Source organism: Solanum tuberosum, unplaced genomic scaffold, assembly GCF_000226075.1.
Source record: "Solanum tuberosum cultivar DM 1-3 516 R44 unplaced genomic scaffold, SolTub_3.0 scf00387, whole genome shotgun sequence".
In the NCBI taxonomy this organism is placed as follows: Eukaryota; Viridiplantae; Streptophyta; class Magnoliopsida; order Solanales; family Solanaceae; genus Solanum; species Solanum tuberosum.
In genome coordinates, this window is record NW_006239312.1 from 293,098 (window position 1) to 313,296 (window position 20,199).

Here is a 20,199-nt window from a genome sequence, read left to right on the forward strand (position 1 = left end):
GGTGGGGGGGGGGGGGGGTTGCACATATTTTTGCAATTAAGTAAGCTTTGATGTTCTTTTTGGTTGTGTGTGGTAGATAATGTTGGTAGCTATTAGTTGATGGGGTGTAAATATTGTAAACCATGCTTCATGACTGAAGAAAATAATTAAATTAGTTATAATGTTAGTGAGCTGAATGGGCATAGGGGATTCACTCAACCAAACTCAACTGATTTGGGATTGTTGATTGATGGTTGATTACTAATTGTTCCAGAGGATCAAGTGGATTGGGTAATGCACTAGATTGAATACTTTGAGATTTTATGTGCAATTTTAGTTGTTTTGTGTTTTTATCTTTGTGTGTGTTTTTCAGGATTGGGGGTGTGTGCGGAATTGGAGAGTTTCCCTTGTATATGGATTAACTTATTTGTAATATGATATTTGCAATGTCCTGATTATGGAAGTGTTAATTGATTATGATGATGTGGAATGATTGAATTTGGACTTGAGAGATAACTAAGATTTATATATATAAAAATGATTGATGTGATGTTCCACTACAACGGTACATGCATAGCAGGATGGCATTCGGAGAACTTTAAGTGGTTGAAACTTGAGATGGTGATGGCCAAGATTACATTTTTTTTTCTTTGTATGCTAGGTGCATGAAGATCACTGGTATCGATATGCAGCATATTTGCATTGGGAAATACCCTCTTTCCGTTCATTATCCATCGAATGAAAATTGTTTTTCCTACTTTAGTCTCTAAATATGCAATAAAAGAAAGGAAGATCTTGAGGAGGGTATATAATCAGTGCAACTATGAAATCTGTGTTATTCCTATTCCACCAGTTCTTTTATCCCGTGTTCTTTAGTTGCCGTTTTTGTTGCCTCTAACTCTAATGAAATGAATTCTCTAGGTTTAGGCAGTGGTGGCCAAGTGAAGTTTATTTATTGTACATGGAGAATCTGATTTCAACAAGTCTCATTTGTTCTTCATAGGATGTAGAGCTGTCTGCAACAGCTGGCAGTTGTGGCAATCATTTAATGATATTCTGTAGGGAACTATGTTGTACCTTCATGTTAAGATGGTCTTTTGAAGAAAAAGGGTCATTTTGAATTACTTGTCCTGATAGGACGGGGAAAGTATGACTATGGTCAGTTCAGATGAGATAGGGAGGAGTACTCTTGTTCTGTCTATTATATGGTTTTCTTAACAACAAAAAGTTCATTTTGAAGTAGAAGCCGTTATTTTTGGAACTGTTGATAGTCCTTATTTCCAGCTTATAGTTAAGTTGTTGACGCTGTTAATCTTTTGCAGATTTAAGCGAAGTGCATTCTAAGGATGATAAAGGTCAGCCTGAGAAAAACCACAAAAGAATAATCAAGACACGTGCTCAGATTGAAGCTCTAGAGAAACTTTATGAAGGTAATTGATCGTACATACTATTTTTTTTTTTGTTTTGCAATGAGCTAGAACATCATATCTATTGTTTCAGACTTAGAAATAAGAGAAAGCATGTAAATTTTCAGAACACAAGTACCCTACCGACGAGCTGAAAGCTGATCTGGCAGAGTCATCAGGGTTAACAGAAAAACAAATTTCTGGATGGTTTTGTCACAGGCGGTTGAAGGACAAGAGGCTGTCGAATGGGGAAATATATATAAATGGAAGACAAGATCGTTCGAGTGGTGTCATTCAGGATCATGGTAGTGGATTTAGGCAGGATTCTTGTGGTAGCACCAAGCAAGCAGACGATAAGAAATTTGATCATCGGGAAGTTGAGAGTAGAAGATTAACTGGTGCGGAATTCTCAACTGCAGATGTGGCATATGAGGCTGGAACTCATTTTAGAGGAAAGTCTATTTGCATGGATGATGACTCTTCAAGAAGCAGTTCTTCATTACGGAATGAATGTTTTTCGCAAAATGCAGAACCATATGATATAGCAACTTCAAGATACATATCGCAGAATTTACCTACTAATTTTAAGGGAGTAAAACCAAAGAATGGCCCATCTGGGTATTTGAAAGTAAAGGGTCAGGTAGAGAATGCTGCAATTACTGCTGTGAAGAGGCAATTGGGGAGGCACTACCGACTGGATGGTCCACCACTTGGTATTGAATTTGATCCACTTCCTCCTGGTGCATTTGAATCATCAGCGCCAAATCCTGTCAATGGTGAGGTCAAATGTTTTTTTTTTTGATTGTCCTATTATTTAAATCCAAGATATGCCTGTCTGGAACTGCTCTTGTTAAGATTTTTTTTTTTCTTGTTTGTTATGCTCAGTTCTTATTCATCCTAACTACTGCTTACTTCTTGACTTGTATCATACTTTACATGACTACACAACCTTTGTCTCATCTTTTTTTTTGATAAAGTAAGGTTTTTCATTCACAAAAGGGCATCAAGAAGATGCATAGTTACATCTATGATCTAACAATGAAAGAAAAATTGACAAAAGAAAACTGAGATAAAGAAAAAGGTAGCCCCTTTACCGTTGTTTGTCTCACCAAAGCTTTATCTCAGAAAAAACATGACATGGTTCATGGATACATTTTCTTTTCTCGGTAAGATGATATTTTATTAAAGCAAGTAGCAAGGGGGTACTGCAAAAGTACAACAAAAGGATTACATTCTCAATACAAAGTTTCAGTTCATAGTTTTATGAGATCAACAAGCTCAGAAACCTCCCCCACAATCTGTTCCTTACACCAAAAATATAAATTTTGTAAGCACCTATATTTTACAAAAGATATATGTTGTTTTTCTCCATTAAAGCATCTTGTTTCTTTCAAGCCAAATATTCCAGAAAGGGACAGTGCTCCAGGTTTTTGTACATATGCTATTCATATTTTGACCCTGCCAACTGAGTAGTAAACTCTTCATCTCATAGCATATCCTACTGTACCCCTAAAATCTTCAAAAACATTGTCTAGATCTTCCAGGTAAACTCACAGTGAAGAAGCATATGGTTAGGAGACTCTCCTGCTCTTTTACACAAAAAAACATATGCAGCACAGATGAAATCCCGCCTTCTGCAATAATTCTTGTGTTAGACATGCAATTTTTGCAGCCACCCATCCAAGACAAGCAACCTTTTGTAGGTGCCTTGATCTTCCAAAGCATCTTCCGCGGCCATTCCACTTCCCAATAGTCACTCTTTTCCAGCAGCATGCCGTAACCTTTTCTCTATTCCATCTTGGGGAAGCTTACGTGCTGTCATCCGAAGTATAACATTCCAATGAATTTTGCAACTGGCTGACTTCATTACTTTCCTAAGTCATTGAAATGTCTTTAAAATTCAGCTTCCATCAATTTCTTGCAAAACAATCATTACACAAACAGTTTTTGTCAATTGTTAAATTGTACGAAGTAGGGAACTTTGAAGTCTGAAGAAGGAAAACGAAATAGAGAAAGAAGAAAAAAAAGAAATACATATTGGTTGGACTTTGGAGTCGCCAGAAAAGTCTAACAGTTCGCCGGAGAAGTCTAGCCGAGTCAACTTGTTGGAGTCGCAATCTAAGAGTGCAACTGTGCAAATTTGGAAAGAAACCCTAAAATTACCTTTTAATTTATAAAATCCTAAATTGGTTGCCTTTTGTTAAGAAAATACAAAAGGCGATACCTTTATCACCATTGTCGCCATGGCGTCGCCTTTTGAAGATCGCCTTGCCACAAAGCTAATAGGCGATGAAGGGTCGCTTTGCTTCTCGCCATTGGTGAAGAGGTGATTGCCTTTCACAACACTGTGACTCAACCAGTGTTGTGAAAGGTGATTGCCTCGTCGCCAATTGTGAGAGGCAAGGCAACCATTCATCGCCTTTTAGCTTTGTGGTGAGGCGATCTTCAAAAGGCGCACCATGGCAATAATGGTGAGAAAGGCATTGCCTTTTGTATTTTTTTAAAAAGAGGCGACCAATTTAGGATTCTAAAAGTTAAAAGGTAATTTTAGGGTTTTCTTTTCAAATTTGCACTCTTGGACTTTTAGTATGTACTATCTATTTTCAGTTTTTTGAATTGGAATATTTGCTATTGAGATTTTGATTATTTATTTATGCAATCAAGTATTTAAATTTTTTGGTATTAATTGGCGCTACACTTCAAAAAGGCGAGCGCCTCGCCTCGTGGCGAGGCAGACCTTTGTCACCTTTCGCTGTCCAAAACACTGGACTCAACCTGTTTTTTTTCATCAAGTAATAACATTTTATTACCAATGGGCAAAAATTACCATAAAAAACTTACAAGTGGTATACAAAATGGAGATAACCTCACAAATAAAATATTACCGTGGTGTATGACATTGACGAAGTAGTCAACCTTGATTCTGTATTTATAATAAGAGTTATGAGGGATCTTCATGTTGAATGTCAAGTTCTATTAGTATGTCCAGTATCACCTCAATTCTGGGTTATGTATATTTTCTTTGGTGTTACATTACTTTTTTGTACGTCTGAAAAATGGGTACTCAAAGTGTAACTTAGTTTCCTGATACAAAGTTTTGCTCACTGGTATTGTCATATGAATGTTTCTCACTCTTATTACTCTCCAGAACCTGTTCCAGCTTGCTCACCAGATATGTCCAACGTCTACAGGCGGTCAAATGTAAGTGGATCTTGCCACATTCCTCTTTATCGGTTTGGTAAACCTCGATTTAGTAATTGCAAAACCATGCATATTCTGCATATCGCACATTTGCACAAGAATGCTTAAATTTTCTGCAACTAGATCAAAGCTAGAATTTATACTATATTTTAACCCTTCCCTACCTGCCATCAAGGCGAAGGAACTAAGGAAGTGCTATGTTTAGAACTGTGCTATAGCTAAACTGCACAAATTGGTATATATTAATGTTAACTGTACTTCAAACCATTGTGTGATATGGAACTACGAAACTTATTTGAAGTTTGTAGACTTCTTTGGTAAATCCTTAAATTGTGCAATCCACAGTAACCTTTCTTTAAAAAAACAAAACCTTAGATGGTGCATCTTAGATTGACTAGAGTGCCCTTTTGATTACTGATATGGAGGGCAAAAATTACTGATTTCTTATTATCTAACAAAAGCTTGTTCAAATTCAATAATATTTTCTTGCCTTGTGTCTTTGTTGAATTACAGTGCATTATGGTTTGATTATTGGCCCAAAGTTTCTAACTTTACCAAAAGAAAATATCCTAAAAAGTGTGCATACAATGTACAGGAGCTAACTATCTCTTGTATGTACATGCATCTCTGAATGCTTATTAATGAAGTATCTTACTTCATCCAAAAAAAAAAAAGGTTACTAAAAGAACAGTTGCTTCATTAAATAATACTCCTCAATTTTCCTTCATTTTGTTGGAATTTCTAGAATTTTTCTTCCTTTTGTCCATGAAGACTTGTTTCAACTGGATTATGAGATACCATATTGAATCTTTCTTTTCACGGTAAAACTATTCTAAATTCACAGGGATTAATATCTTCAGATAAAGAAGGTGATAGCAGCGAACTTATCAATTTAAGGATTGTTATAGCAACGGAAACTTTTTCAAAGGAATGGAGTTTCTAAAGGCTGTTTCATTGTGTCGATTTCTTTTAAATGTTATAATTATGCTCTTTCTGATAAATAGTATAATACACTTCTAAAGAAATAACAAGACTAGTCACTCTCTTAGAATAATGATGCTTTTTGAGGGACTTACCAGTAATCTGTCTAAATTACCAGCTTAGGTTCTTCATATCATGACTGGACTAGAGGTGTCAAAATTGGCCCAAAAAACTTGACCCACACATTTGTTTAACTTAGCCCATTTTGACTGGCCCAATTCAGCCCATATAAAACTGGGCTGATTTTTAGCTCAAATTGATTCATGAGTGACTTTGTCTAAAGTTTTGAAAATCAAACACTTCTTTTGTTTTATATATTATATATAGCTAATTGTCCTAACAAAAGCAAAAGTCTTATTTGGTAATTGAACAATTCTTAAGGAAACAAATAAATTAATTAAAACTTAGTTAGAATTAGGTGGGTTGGGCTATGGCCCAGATTTTAGCCCATCTCAGCCCAAATAACTTTTGACCACCCCATTTATTAACTCAGCCCATTTTGACCCACCGAGAATCAGCCCAACCCACCCATTTGACACTCCTATGACTAACCATCTCCAAAGATGGTGGAATTACTGTCCTACAATAAAAATTAGTAATTAACACAAACTTTACCAAATTAAAGTAAGGTTTGGTAGCCTGCTTGAGTTCTGTTGATTAGTTTTGAAGCAGCTCTCTGTCACGAGAATCAACACATTTGGGGTTCGAAAGGTTGTTTTCATTAATCAAGAGAATTCCTATAGAAAGGTGTTCTGTGATTACCCCAGTGATTTCATTAATCACATTAGTACCTTCCTCGGAGATCAAAAATTAAGTCTGGAGTAATCTGTCTTGCGGAATAAAAATTGGTAGTTCTAAATGTATTTTGTTTAATTTTTCTAATGTGATACATCTTTATCTACAATGGCCCAGATTAGGATGGACTGCTTTACTTGCTTTTCGTGGCCGCTCATCTTACCAAGTTCCCATATGTTACATCTTACTATCTAAACCAAAGCACTCTTGATGTCTTGTGTCTTGAATTATACATATTTTGCTTTTGCATTTCCCCATCAGGGATTCGGACCCAATTCCAAGTCCAACTCTCATGACTCTGATCTGGATGGTTTGAGCTTCAAAAGAAAATCCAATTCCACTCATCCTGAATATCGCTTCAACCCAAAGCCTAAGCTGAAGTCCTCTGAGCAAAATGAATATCCTGAATGGAACCCATCATTAGACATGTATGAAGGTTCTGCAAGAAAAATGACAGTTGATAGCAGAGACAGCTGTAAGTTTATGGCAAAACATGGACGTGGAGAGATTAGAACTAGTACTGGTTCAGGCAATGGTCTTCGAAATCCCTATGTTGGAAAAGTTGATGGGGAACAAGTGAAACCTTGGTTTAGTAACCGTAGTGAAGTGAGTCTTGCGGCTTTGGAGAAGGAACATTTAGATCGCAAGCCTTCTGATTTTAAGGGAAGTGAGTATCATAATTTCAGGGAGAGAGAGCTTCACAAAATTGTTGAAAAGGTATAGTACCTGTTTCGCTTTATCCTATGTTGTTCTGTGGTCCCGCCAAATCCTGATGCGTTTTCTTGAAATGATATATAGGACCACATCAGCGGAAAGAGGCCAGTAGTTGATGAGAACTCTAATCTAGTTCGTGTGAAGGTTCAGGTTCCTCGACACAATGAGATAACAGTAGGTTTTTTGCTTTTTGTTAATACATGCAACTTCCTTTTGGTTTTATACATGGTTATGAATTCCATAAATCCAACTTTTATTAAAGGTCGTTCAACGAGCACCGAATGAAGTTCCTGACCATCAAGAGTACTTGAGGAGAGCATCAATGATAGGAATGCCACTGCAGACAAATCATCAGATAAGGTTTGGCCAACTTAAAGAACTTGATTTTACACAACCTAGTATTTGTTAATATGCCTATGTATTTTAACATGATTATTTAATAGGATTTTTGGAATATGGCTCTACTTTGAGATGATCATGTGACTAAATGTCATGACTATTGAGAATCATATTTACCCCTTGAATGGTTTCTATTAGAACTGTTGTAAGACCTTCAAACATAATTTTGATCCGTCACTTGAAGGTTGATCATAAAACAAAGCACAGGTTAATATTTCTAGTACCATGTGCATTATTTCCTTGGTAATTACTAAGTTGTGATGTTATCTGAGGCTTTCTACCTGCTATAAAAAATTTAAAAAGCAACACATTCTTATGTTGTCCTCGTTATTTTAAACCTGAGTTATTATGTTATTCATTTTGGTTAGTAATGACTCTGATTGTGTTTGCTGTAGTACTGCTGCGGAGAAGCCACCTAGCTTTAGTGAAGATGAAGAAACAGAAGACACCAGTTCGTTCGAGGGTTAAAAGATTTGCTTTTGACTGAAGAAAAGAAACAGGTCCATTAGTTTTAGGGATATTTCGTTGGATTTCTGTGTCGATACAACTCCTACAGTTCAAGATAACTTAAATTGACTTGTCTGTACTCCCAACATGTGAGTAGATCTTTCGGTGCTTGTATAGGATAAAATATTTGTATCCCATTTTGTTAGCTTGATGCAGAAATAGGAATACTGTGATTAATATATGTTGTCTTTTAGCTTAAAAGTAAGGCACTTCCATTATACAGAAGACGACCTTTTCGCGATTTGTGCATGTTATCTTTGTGCACAGGCCATGCTTATCCACTCTGTACCATGCCAATTTTATTGGATGTCCCCAAAGGGACATATACAGAAGAGCAGAGTTATCATACGAGTGTATTACTTTTCAAAGTGATCAAGAAACTGATTGCACCAGTGTTCTTCTTTGGTCAAGTAGTTGTTCTGGGAACTGATTTGCTGTCAGTTTTTGGAGGCAACAATTTGAGGTAGTTTATTCAGTAAATAGAAAGATTGTCATCCCGGAATTTTCGTTTCGTTGTTTGGCTGTTGCTTCTTCTTATAGCACTGGACATTACTTTAGAGGTGATTTCTGATCATTTTGTTGCAACATCTGAGTAAGCTGACCTGTTGTATAAAAAGATTGTGAATTTTAGCAACTAATAGAGAAGTTGCAATAATTATTATAGTTGCTGCAACAGTTAACCTAATTGTTGCAAACAATTGTGGATGTTGTTAGATAACTTCATTACTTTGCAATAACCACTACAATGAATACAACAACTATTGGAGTTGTTGGACAGCTTTTACATATTTTGGATGAAATTGAGACAAAAATTGAACTTGTGTTCATAACTTTATTGAGTTGCTATGAATTCAAGTTCAATAATACATTCCTCACCTATGTATCCGGAAGTTCAGTTATTGAGTTGCTATGAATTCAAGTTTAATAATACATCCCTCGCCTATGTGTCCGGATGTCTGTTGATGTATCCGGAAGTCCAGTAATATATTCGGATCACCTCTTTGATACATTCTACCCCTCTCAGACATATCTCTCACCTATGTATCAGAAAGTCCAATAAGGTATCCGAAATCCATAAATTTTAAGGAATTTTTGTAATTTAAAAAAATTAGAGAAATAATGTAACTAGCTCTTAACATTATGGAATTTATGTAAATTATATAATAAAAAAATCATGTTAGTTTGCGGACTTATTTTAATGATGAAAGCTAAACACATTTTAGGGGTATATCTATATATTCTTAAAGAATTTTTTTTTTGGGGGGGGGGGGGGGGGGAGGGGTTTTGAGGCTTCAAAGAACAATATTTTGATCATTTGATTGATTTTATCCCCAAATAACTAATTCTAGGGATTATTGTGCCACCTAGGTATAAAAAAACAGTATCAAAACTATGGTATTATCAATCTTGAAATTGTTTATACCAAAAAAAAAAAAAAAAAAAAAATCCAACCAAATACAGGATTGAATAATCCCAAATTTTTTATGTTTGTATAATCAAATTTTATCCTAGAATTGTTATTCTTTCTCCGAGGAAATAAACAAGCCCTTAAAGGATTGATGTACAACATTAAAGCTTTAATAGGCATTTTACAATCAAAAGTAGGTCATCATAAAATAAAATAAATTGTGATTTTTAGCGCTATAATTTCACTAAAGCTTTAATAGGCATTTTACAATCAAAATTAGGTTATCATAAAATAAAATAAATTGTGATTTTTAGCGCTATAATTTCACTAAAGCTTCAATAGGCATTTTACAATCAAAATTAGGTCATCATGAAATAAAATAAATTGAGATTTACTTTGTAGGGCTATAATTTCACTAGTAGATACCAAACAAGAAGGTTAAAGCAAGTTGTCGTGTCAATGTTAAAAAATCAAAATTAACAAAATACTTTTACCTTAGAGACTTTTTCATTAAAATAAAATTTGAATGCCCTAAAGACTTAATAAAATGATATATTCAAGTAATTTTAGATTTTATATGATAATTTACTTACTTGAAAATAAGATAAATAATTAATTATCTAATATATGAGTCACGTTGAATTTCACTAATTAAAGAGACGTCAATTTTCTAGCTATATGGACTAATATTAACATCCAGCAATTAAAGTAAGAAATAAACATATTATACATGTTTTGTTTTAACACTAATCACTAATTACTCGAATAATGTTAAATGGTTTTTTTCCTCCACTAATAGAGGCAAATCCACCAAATATAGATTCACGTTAGTCGAAGTGATGTCATGCAACACCACATAGTTTGAAAACTTTTATCAAACATCCATATACCATATAAATATAAATTTAATGATATAACTGAAAGAAGCTCGTTGATCCACAAACTAATGGTTTGGGAATCACTTTGCATACGTTAGGTTGCATAATTGAAACCTGTCAAGCTTCCACCTATACGTTTTATGTAAAAAAATAATAACATAATTGTCAGCTAAAAACAAAATGATGTAGCTCAAACTCGAGCTTTGATCGTTCATGCTCTCAAGGGCCTAAGGGGCACATTGACCCAATGATCTAGTCCAACAAATATGTTTGAGGTATCCTTTTAAAATACATAATAGTTTTTTGAAGTGTACACATATATACACATAAAGTTTTTTTCTCGAAATTAACAGTGGCACATGCACCTCAAACCTTTCACGTGATTCTAAATCTAATAAACTTTTTACTAACACATTAATCCACCAAATTGGTGGCTCATTTTTTTCAATTTTTTAGTTATGTTAAGACATTAGATATCTCTCAATAATGAAGCATCTTCACATGACAAAAAAAACTTTCCATTGTGGAAGGAAAAAAAAGGTGTAACTTATTTAAAAGTGGAGAATACTTTGCTTGAAAATCTTTTCATTTGCATGTGGGAAATGGTTGTTGACTTTATAATTGACAAGCACATTACCCAAACATAATTTTGTAAAAAAGGAACTAGGGGACCATTGTAATTTGCATAATTCTTCCTTGTGGATCCTCCTTTCCTTTTTTCCTAAAAAAAAGTGCATGAACTTGTGGTGATAGTTATTGTCAATGGGTTGGAAAGACAAGTGTTCTTGTCAAGGATATTTTTGGTGATATTGCAATTTGTTTTAGGAAGCTAGTTTGGCCTCTCTCCTTTTTTTTGGTCCACATGTTTGTTGGATTTGAAAGTGATTAGGGCGTTATGTGGAAACTTACAATTGCAAATCATATGGTTGATAAATCAAACGACAAATAAAAGCATACTAAAAACAAATTTAAATTAGGTTTGGTCAAACAACTTTCATATTGAATACTATTATTAAAAAGCATAAACTCTATTGGGAGATTTAATCTCCGCATAATGTAAACTCTTAAATGTCTACATTGTGGATGCTATCGTGTTGTGCTATGAGAATAGGGATCTTCAATTTATAGATCTCCAAATTTTTCCTCTAAGAAAAGAATAAATCAAATATAGAAGAGATTTATATTTTTCTTTCAGGAAAAATAAAAGCAATTATGGTAATACTTTAATTTTTCTTCAAATGAAAATTAAAATTCAAATATGATATAAAAAAAATCAGGACAAAACTCTAACAGTTTGTATATTGCAAAAAAAAAAAATTGATTATGGATTGGAAGAATTGTAATGTATTGGGTATAATTTTATTTGGAAAAAGATAGATTTGCCTATAAATGTTATACTGGTACTTTTAAAAAATAGTTAATTTGAAACTAGATAGAAAATAATAGAGAACAATGTAATTTTAATACTCAACAACAACATATCTAGTGTAATCCTACAAGTAAGATTTGGAGAGGGAAAAGTGTACGTAAACCTTAAAAGTAGTCATTTCGGATTCTAAACACTAGTCATAACTAGATACAACGATAATCGAAATGTAAAAAACCCTCAAATAATAACCAAACCCAAAGAACAAGAAACTATAAGAGTAATACAATTATTTAATACGACTAATAATAAAAAGGAATAAGGGAGACAACACTCGACTATTTATGAAATATTATTTTGATTATTTATAAGAGAATAATAATAAATTATTTTCAACTTTGAAATTGGGGAGGGAATTTTTCTATTGAGAGAATTTGGACAGAATTTGATTCCCATATGGCCTTAGGCTTGGAAGGTAGGAAATGATGGGAAAAAAGAAGAGAAAAGTAGAAAAGGTGATATAAGCTTGAAAATGGGGGAAAGAACTAGTGGACTATAGGATATTTTTTTAATACATGAGTCAAGCAATTTTTTATTTACTATAATGTTTTTAAAAAATATTTTTTTATAAACAATATGATTGGTGTTTTTTAAAAAGTAATGTCTAAATAAAATTTTAAAAAAATGTTAAAAAAATTGATGTCCAAATTCTCACAAAAAAATTACTCTTCTTTCTTTTTTAAACTCTAACTAAAAGTAAGGGTGTCAAGTAAAGATGTACATTGTATGGTCAGATATTTAATACTATATTGAAATGGAAACTTTTGATATCATGATTTCGATATTATGATATTTGCTAAACATTTTTAAAATGTATGGTATTCAATATTTATTAAAAATATATCAAACTATTGAATACTGTACCAAAGTAAAAAGTTACATATAGAATTCATAAATATTATCATAATACAAATAAATATATAGAATAATATTAGTACAAGACTAGTTATTTAGATATTAGAGCTTTGACTACTTTATCGGTGATTGATTAACAAATGAAATTGTTTGTACTTTGTTTTGAATATTTTTACATGTGTAAGGTGTAAGGTGTAAGGTGTAAGGATGATATAATTAAGATGTTTCTTCAAAAATCAAGTTTAATTCTCTATTACATATATAAATTGAGATCGATCAAACGATGGTTACTTACCAATTTAATGCGCGCATATATATATATATATATATATAGTCACTATTTAGTGCATGAAAACTAAAGAAAAAATAGAGGAAGATAAAATTTGAAAGTTTTCCTCTTTTGTTTGATTGAGACAACACAAAATAAGAAAGAAATTTAGGTAAAGGAAACATGGATGATGTATTCATTTAAAGATAGAAATAAAGTAATAACTAAATCATGAGTTATGAAAAGGGAATTTTTCACCATATATAATTTGGTTAAATTTATTTATTAACTATCTCTTAGCATGTGCATGCAACATATGATATAATAACATAGCATTAATATTATTAAAATAAGTTTTGAGTAAATAATTATACATATAAAATAAAGTATAATTTTTTTTTTTTGTATTATCAATGTAAATTGTAGTTGCGATTCACAAAAAGTTTTATCAAGATAAGAAAAGGTATCTTTCTACATTGATTGTCAATATATTCGTAGAGAGTTTTCAGATGATACATACTCATAAATAAACATAGAATTTTAATATACAAACAATATTCGAAGAGCTTATTTTCAAAGTCAACTTTATTGAAGTGAGTTCATGTATAGGCGGGAGAAATCTGAATGAAAAAGACATATAGCTTAAGTCATTATAGTCAAGGTAAATTTAGTCAAGTTATATTGACCTCTAAATAAAGTAAATACAACGATTTTATGATTTATATAGTTTTTTTTTTTGGTGTTATGATTTATATAGTTAATAAAATTTCAATTGACCTAAATTGAAGAATAACTAGTAGATTAAAATTGACAGCCAATGAAAAGAGTTATCTTTTTACATAAACTCGAATATTACATAATTTGTCTTCTTGGAAGATTTGTTACAATTATTAACTTTTTTTTATCACAGAAACTTATAACCATTATTCTTTTTAGGGAAAATGGTCGGATATATTCCTCAATTTTGTCATTTAAGATTGATATATCATCATTATAAAAGTAGTTTATAGATTTTTATTTTTATACAAATTGTTATATACCCTTTTCCTTTAACGGAAGTGAAAAAAATTATTTTAAATTTACTTTTAAAATTTTCATGTAGAGGTGTATTTGATCATTCTCAAACGTGCTTTTTTTATTTCTTTGATTCAACAGCTACTTTAGATTAATTTTTTCAATAATTTTCTTGTAAGATTTATCATAGATGCCCCAATTTTTCTTACAGATACAAAAATTAAATTACAATATAGCCATCAAAAAATAGTTTTACATTTTTTTCTAACTTTTTTTTCATTCACATTTTTTTTTCTTTTTATTTTTCATATTTTTGCACTCAAGAGTGAAAGGAAAAAAATGAAATAAGAATATATAAGAAATTGAAATAATGATGATAAAAAAAGTCAAAAAATAATTTATGTGTGAAATTGATCAAATATACTACTGAACTGTGCTAAAAGGATCATATATATCCCTACATGTATTTTTTTAAAATAAAAAATAAAAAATGCTATGTATGAATCACTTTTATAACCGTAAGAATATGTGTCACTTTTATAAGGATAAGAGTATACGTAAGCCACTTTTATAACAAGTGATATATCAATTTAAAATGATGAAGTTGAGTGATACATATCAAACCCTTTTCCCTTCAGTATTCTACTCAAATATATGTCTAGAGATTATTAGAAAAAGTTCTAAACTTAATCACACTTGAATAGGAGCTTAGTGTGACGACCCACCATGTCATCACATCACGTAAGCGCCACATAGGTGTCACTTGACACAAGGCTTCCCATGTGGATGGCTTACATAGGAAGAATGTTAGTTCATAGTGGAAGGTTCTAGAAATACATGAAGAATTCCATGGATTTTCACGGAAGGTCTTTGAAATATTGTAGTTGTGTAGAGTATTCTAGAGAAAGAGCCTACTTGTAATTATGTAGGAACTTGTTTAACAATTATTATTTATATATTATCCGTAAGTAAATAGTATAAATAAAGTGGCATCCATTTGTAAAAACATCAAGCAAGAATCAAGCAATCTTCTAAGCAATATAAAAACCTTCTTAGAAATTCTCTTGTATCTTTCTTCATTCTCTTAGAGATCTAATTTGAAAAGGCTTACTTGAGCTTACAAGATCGTTAAACATTCGTGAGTAAGTTGTTGAGTGCCGCACAGAGCGCTTAATAGAAGTCAAAGATTGTGACAGAGTGGTATCAGAACTAGGTTGATACTAAGGGAATGACTAACGAGGAAAACATCAATGCTGCTAGCACGACCAACGTCAGGAAAGATGGTGGAAATAAGCACTGAAAGGGAAGGAAAAACCTTAAGAGTAATGAGGAATTGTTACTCGATCCTACACCAAGTGAAGAGTTGACATCTGTATGGATGGGCTGCAAAATAGGGTCACGATGGAGTTGGAGCGCCGACAGGTTAGGACTATTGATGAAGCCATCACGCAAGTCAAAACTTTGACAGACATTAAGCATGAAAAACGTGACAAAAGAAGAGAATAAAAGATGAAATGTAGTCATGACCAAGGTGGAGGAGATCGTGCAAAAGCAAAGAGCAACAACCACATCCCAAGAATCATTACACCTATAAGTTTGATGGCAAGAAGTTTGGACATCAAAGTGATACTGATAAGAAGGCACAAAATACATAGATAAACGGTTGCTACATATGTGATGGGCCACATGGCTATGCAAGTTGCCCTGAAGAACCCTGGTGTCATATTACGGGAATAGAAAGAGAAAAATGCACAAGAACTAGGGCAAGGTTCGGGCACTACATAGTTGGGCCTTATTTGATTATGTGGAGCTATCACAAAGCAATCAGAGAAGTGAAAAGAATACAACGCACAATATGTAGACATTACAATCAATGTAAGTTATGGTCGACATTGGTGCAGAGACCAACGTCGTGTCCAAGACCACAACAACAAAGTTAGGGTTGAGTTACAATCCAAGTAACACCCACCTCAAGACATTCAATGCACCACCAACTCCCGTGTGCGGAGTCGCTCATGGAGTAAGCATTATGCTAGGAAAGTGGCAAGGTGAAACCAACTTTAGTGTCTCTCTTTTAGACATCTTTGACATAATTCTCGAGCAAGAGTTCTTCCAGAAGTGTCACACGATGATCCATCCTTACCTCCAACGATTATTGGTCATGGAGAAAGAAGGATCATGTATGGTGTCCTTGGTTAATGTACTAAAGATGGAAGGACAAACACAATTTTTGACTATACAACTCGTGAGGAGCTCAAAATGAGGGGCCGATGTTCTTGGAAACCACTAAAAGTTTTGAGGTAGACAAAAATAAAAAGTCATTGTTGTGTTCCACATCCATTTAAAGGGTAATCATTGGAAGAAGCTACATGAGAATGATATGAGGATTATGGTTATTAAAATATAAGATCCGAGAGTTTATGCAACAACAATGCATCGTGGTTGTCACAACATCACGTGGAGGAGAGTGTGATGACCCGTCACATCATCACACTACATAAGTGTCACATTGGTGTCACATGATACAAGATTGCTCATGTGGATGACTTACATAGGAAGAAAGCTAGTTCAGAGTGGAAGATTCTAGAAATACATAGAGAATTCACATGGAAAACCTTAGAATTTCATGGATTTTCATTAGACTATCATAAGAGTATATGTATATTGTTGTGGTATCATTAATGTTTCTTATTCAGAAATTACTCATTAGTCAATGATACTATAAGAGTTTATATATATTTTATAGTATCATTAAAGTTTCTTGTTCAGAAATTACTCATTAGTCAATGATAAGTATCATTGACTAATGAGTAATTTCTGAACAAGAAACCTTAATGATACAAATACAATATATATATACTGATTTAGTATCAACCAAGCAAAGTTATCAGCTTTAATGATATCAATACAATATATGATATTGATTTAGTATCAGTTAAGCGAAATTATCAGCATTAATGATACCAATACAGTATATGATACTGATTTAATATCAGTTAAACAAAATTAGTTGGAGATATATAGTGTAATTATTTAGTGGGGTATGAATATAATGAGTATATGTGTAATTATTTTGCTTTTATGGGGTATTTACTTAGTTTCCCCTTATATTTTTTTTATAGAGAATTTATTTTTTACATAATTTAAATAATTTTCAATATTTGAGTTTTATGAGACTCAAATTATAAGAAATATCTGAGTTGTACTTTTTCGGAAGCAATCCGAAAATATCTTATACGCAACGATAAGTCCTCTACAACCCTACTATTTACTTTTAGTGTGCCTTTAAAAAACAGAGCAAAACAAGGTATGTCATATTTCAAGTCTTAAATTTTGAGTCTACCTATAAATTTATACGTATGTTATAAAATAAAATACAAAAAAAAAAGAAAAAAACATTGTATTAAAAATCTTTTTGCATTCGAAATTCCTTCAAATAAAAAGGAGGAGAATTTGGGAGCCGGGAGGTATAAAAGGAGGAGTTATTATATTAAGAAAATGGTTGAAGAGACATAATTAATATCATTAAATATTTTTTACTGGTTGGAGAAGATGAAGAGGTATAATTTATATTATTATATTATTACAACAATTGTGACTTTTTTTTTATTATTATACTAGAAAATAAGAGGTGAAAGGCAAAATTTAAGTATATAGACAAGGTATTTTAAGTCAATACGAGGTAATTGCTATTAATTTAACACAATTATGATAACATGACTCTTTGTAACTGTTATTAATTTAATATAATAAATTATACTCCCTCTGTCTCTAATTACTTGTCCATATTTTCGTTTTTAGTTGTTCCTAATTACTTGTCCATTTTGACAAATCAAGAAAGGACAAATTTTTTTTACATATAATACTCTCAATTAATTACTTTGAAAAAGGTAGAACTTCCTGAAATTATTAAGTTTTTAATTCATCCACTTCATAATTAATATGGGTAAAATGGTAAACTCATTGTGTCAATTATTGATTTCTTAATAGGTGTGCCAATTCAAAAATGGACAAGTAATTAGGGACAAAAGGAGTATTATAATTATAGTCTCTTCAATTGCTTCAAATTTCAAATGGTTTGAACTTAGACGGTGTAATTTATTGAGTTTTTGGTCAAAATCATTTTTAAATTATATGTAAATTTAAACTACATCTTTAATTTATTTATATTTTTGCAAAAAACATCCTCCAAGTATTTGAAAGTTAACAATTTTCATCCTTCTATTAGAATTTGTCAAAAATATAACAGATTCCACAAAAATCAAGTCACTCTTTTGTATTTATTATTCTAAGATACTCCAAAAAAAAAATCGTGAACTTTTTCAGTAATTGAGTTTAGCATTATGCAAAATATTTTAATTTTCCTATTTTTTCATTTATTTTTCATGTGATTTAATATTAAAAAATTATCAATTGAAATATATTTCTTCTCAATTGAATCTACTAGAAGTGATGTTTGTTGGAGACTTCCAATAATGGAGAATGAAACTCGAGACATAATCAATTTTTTGATCACCACACTATCAGATTGCCTCGAAAAATTATTGATCTAATTACAAATTGACTTTGAAAAAGATGAAGATAATTACTTTTTTGATGACAAGAGAAATCTGTAGCCGTTACCCTTTGAAAATGGTGAAAATAATTAAGATCCACCTCTTTTCCTTTGTAAATGAGAAAAAGACAGATCATGTATCCTCACACCACATTTTTTGTTTCATCAAGCAATGGTGTCCAAGATTTTTAATTTTTTTTTTTTTTCAGAAGTTTTTTTATAGCAGATAATGAAATTATGCAAGAAAACGTTTATTGATAGTCACGTTAACTCCACATATTTTTGTAAGATCACTTAGTTTTTTGACAATATCTAACAGAAGGATGAAAATTGTTAACTTTCAAATACTTGGAGGATGTCTTCTGTCAAAAAAAAATATATTTTAAGGATGTAATTCAAATTTGGAGTATAATTTAGAAATAGTTTTGGCCAAAACTTATCAACATGTCTTTCATAAGTATTTATAACTTACATAATTACTCCCTCTGTCCCTATTTAGTTGTCCATTTTGACAAATCAAGAAAAGACAACAATTTTTTTCCTATTATACCCTTATTTAAATAAAGTTGTCATAAATAAAGTAAATAAACTTATGAACTTCCTAACATTGATTAGTTATCTTGAATGAATTTATTTTGGAATTGTAAATTGTACTATAAGGGTAAAATTGTAACTTCACTATGCTAATCATTGTTGCCTTAATCTGTGTGCCATTTCTAAAGTGGACAACTAAATAGGGACGGAGGAAGTATCTTTCTATACAAAATTAGTAACATAAGTAGTGTTTAAGTGAGTGATAAAATGATTGTGTAATATTTTATCGATATTTTGATAATTTAATTTTCCCACTTAGTTTTTTTATTTTTAGAATAGTATGATATGATTAATATGAATAGTGTTTAAGTGAAGGATACAATTATCGTTTAATATTTAGTAGATATTTTGATCGTAATTTAATTTTTTAATTTTTTTGATGTAGGGTTATCCCGCTTTTATGACAGTATATATGATGATATGATATGGTTGAAATATATAAAGCTTATGTATATGATACGTATACTAAATTTAAATAAAGAAAACTTATACCATTAGGCTTTATCGATTGTTTTGTAAATTAGATCACTGAACTGTGATTTATCCCTAAGGTACATTTCACAGTCTACTAACCTATATATAATGAAGCTTTTAAAAAAAATTATGGATTAAAATTAGAGCTAGAAAAAAAATTAAATATTACACAAAGAACTAATAAACGTAATCTATCTCTAACAATATGACCTATTATTCAAATAAGATTAATATCTAAAGTTGGAAACTCAATAGTGAACCTTTTGAAAGGTTAATGACTAGTTCAACCTATTTTTCTAAAATATTTGCTTTTTGAACAAATATTATTTGGCTACTATCACTTATACCTTGTTTGGATGGTTGTTATATGTTATATTGTTAATTTAATACTATGTTTGTTTTAATTATTAGTTAAATTTTACTATATTATATCGTTTAAATCCATTCTGATGTAACAATAAAAAGACCTATTTTATGTAACGATCGATTTGGTAGGATCACGGAGTTATCTTAATATTTTCTTCTTATTTTATCTTTACTTATTATTTAATAATTTTATTTTATCATTTAACCTACATTTTCATATATATTAGCTCTATCCCATATCCTACAATTTCTTGTAGGTTTATTATTCAAATTATGAATGTGTGGCATTATATAATAACAGAGAACGATACAATCTATTCAAATATTATATTCATTAAAATTATACAGTACAATATAATACAATACAATATAATACAAT

General features: G+C 31.5%; 1 protein-coding gene across 1 annotated transcript in view; it reads left to right on the plus strand.

The window, feature by feature from the left end:
• Window positions 1–8,316, plus strand: part of LOC102578174 (uncharacterized) — a 9,480-nt gene extending 1,164 nt beyond the window's left edge. Inside the window, exons 2-8 of the mRNA XM_006362250.2 lie at window positions 1,302–1,409; window positions 1,514–2,161; window positions 4,534–4,586; window positions 6,624–7,079; window positions 7,161–7,250; window positions 7,339–7,436; window positions 7,871–8,316. Coding sequence (XP_006362312.1) covers window positions 1,302–1,409; window positions 1,514–2,161; window positions 4,534–4,586; window positions 6,624–7,079; window positions 7,161–7,250; window positions 7,339–7,436; window positions 7,871–7,943 — 1,526 coding nt within the window. The 3' untranslated portion in view covers window positions 7,944–8,316. The remainder of the gene's footprint in view (window positions 1–1,301; window positions 1,410–1,513; window positions 2,162–4,533; window positions 4,587–6,623; window positions 7,080–7,160; window positions 7,251–7,338; window positions 7,437–7,870) is intronic.
• The last annotated feature ends 11,883 nt before the right edge of the window (window positions 8,317–20,199 follow it).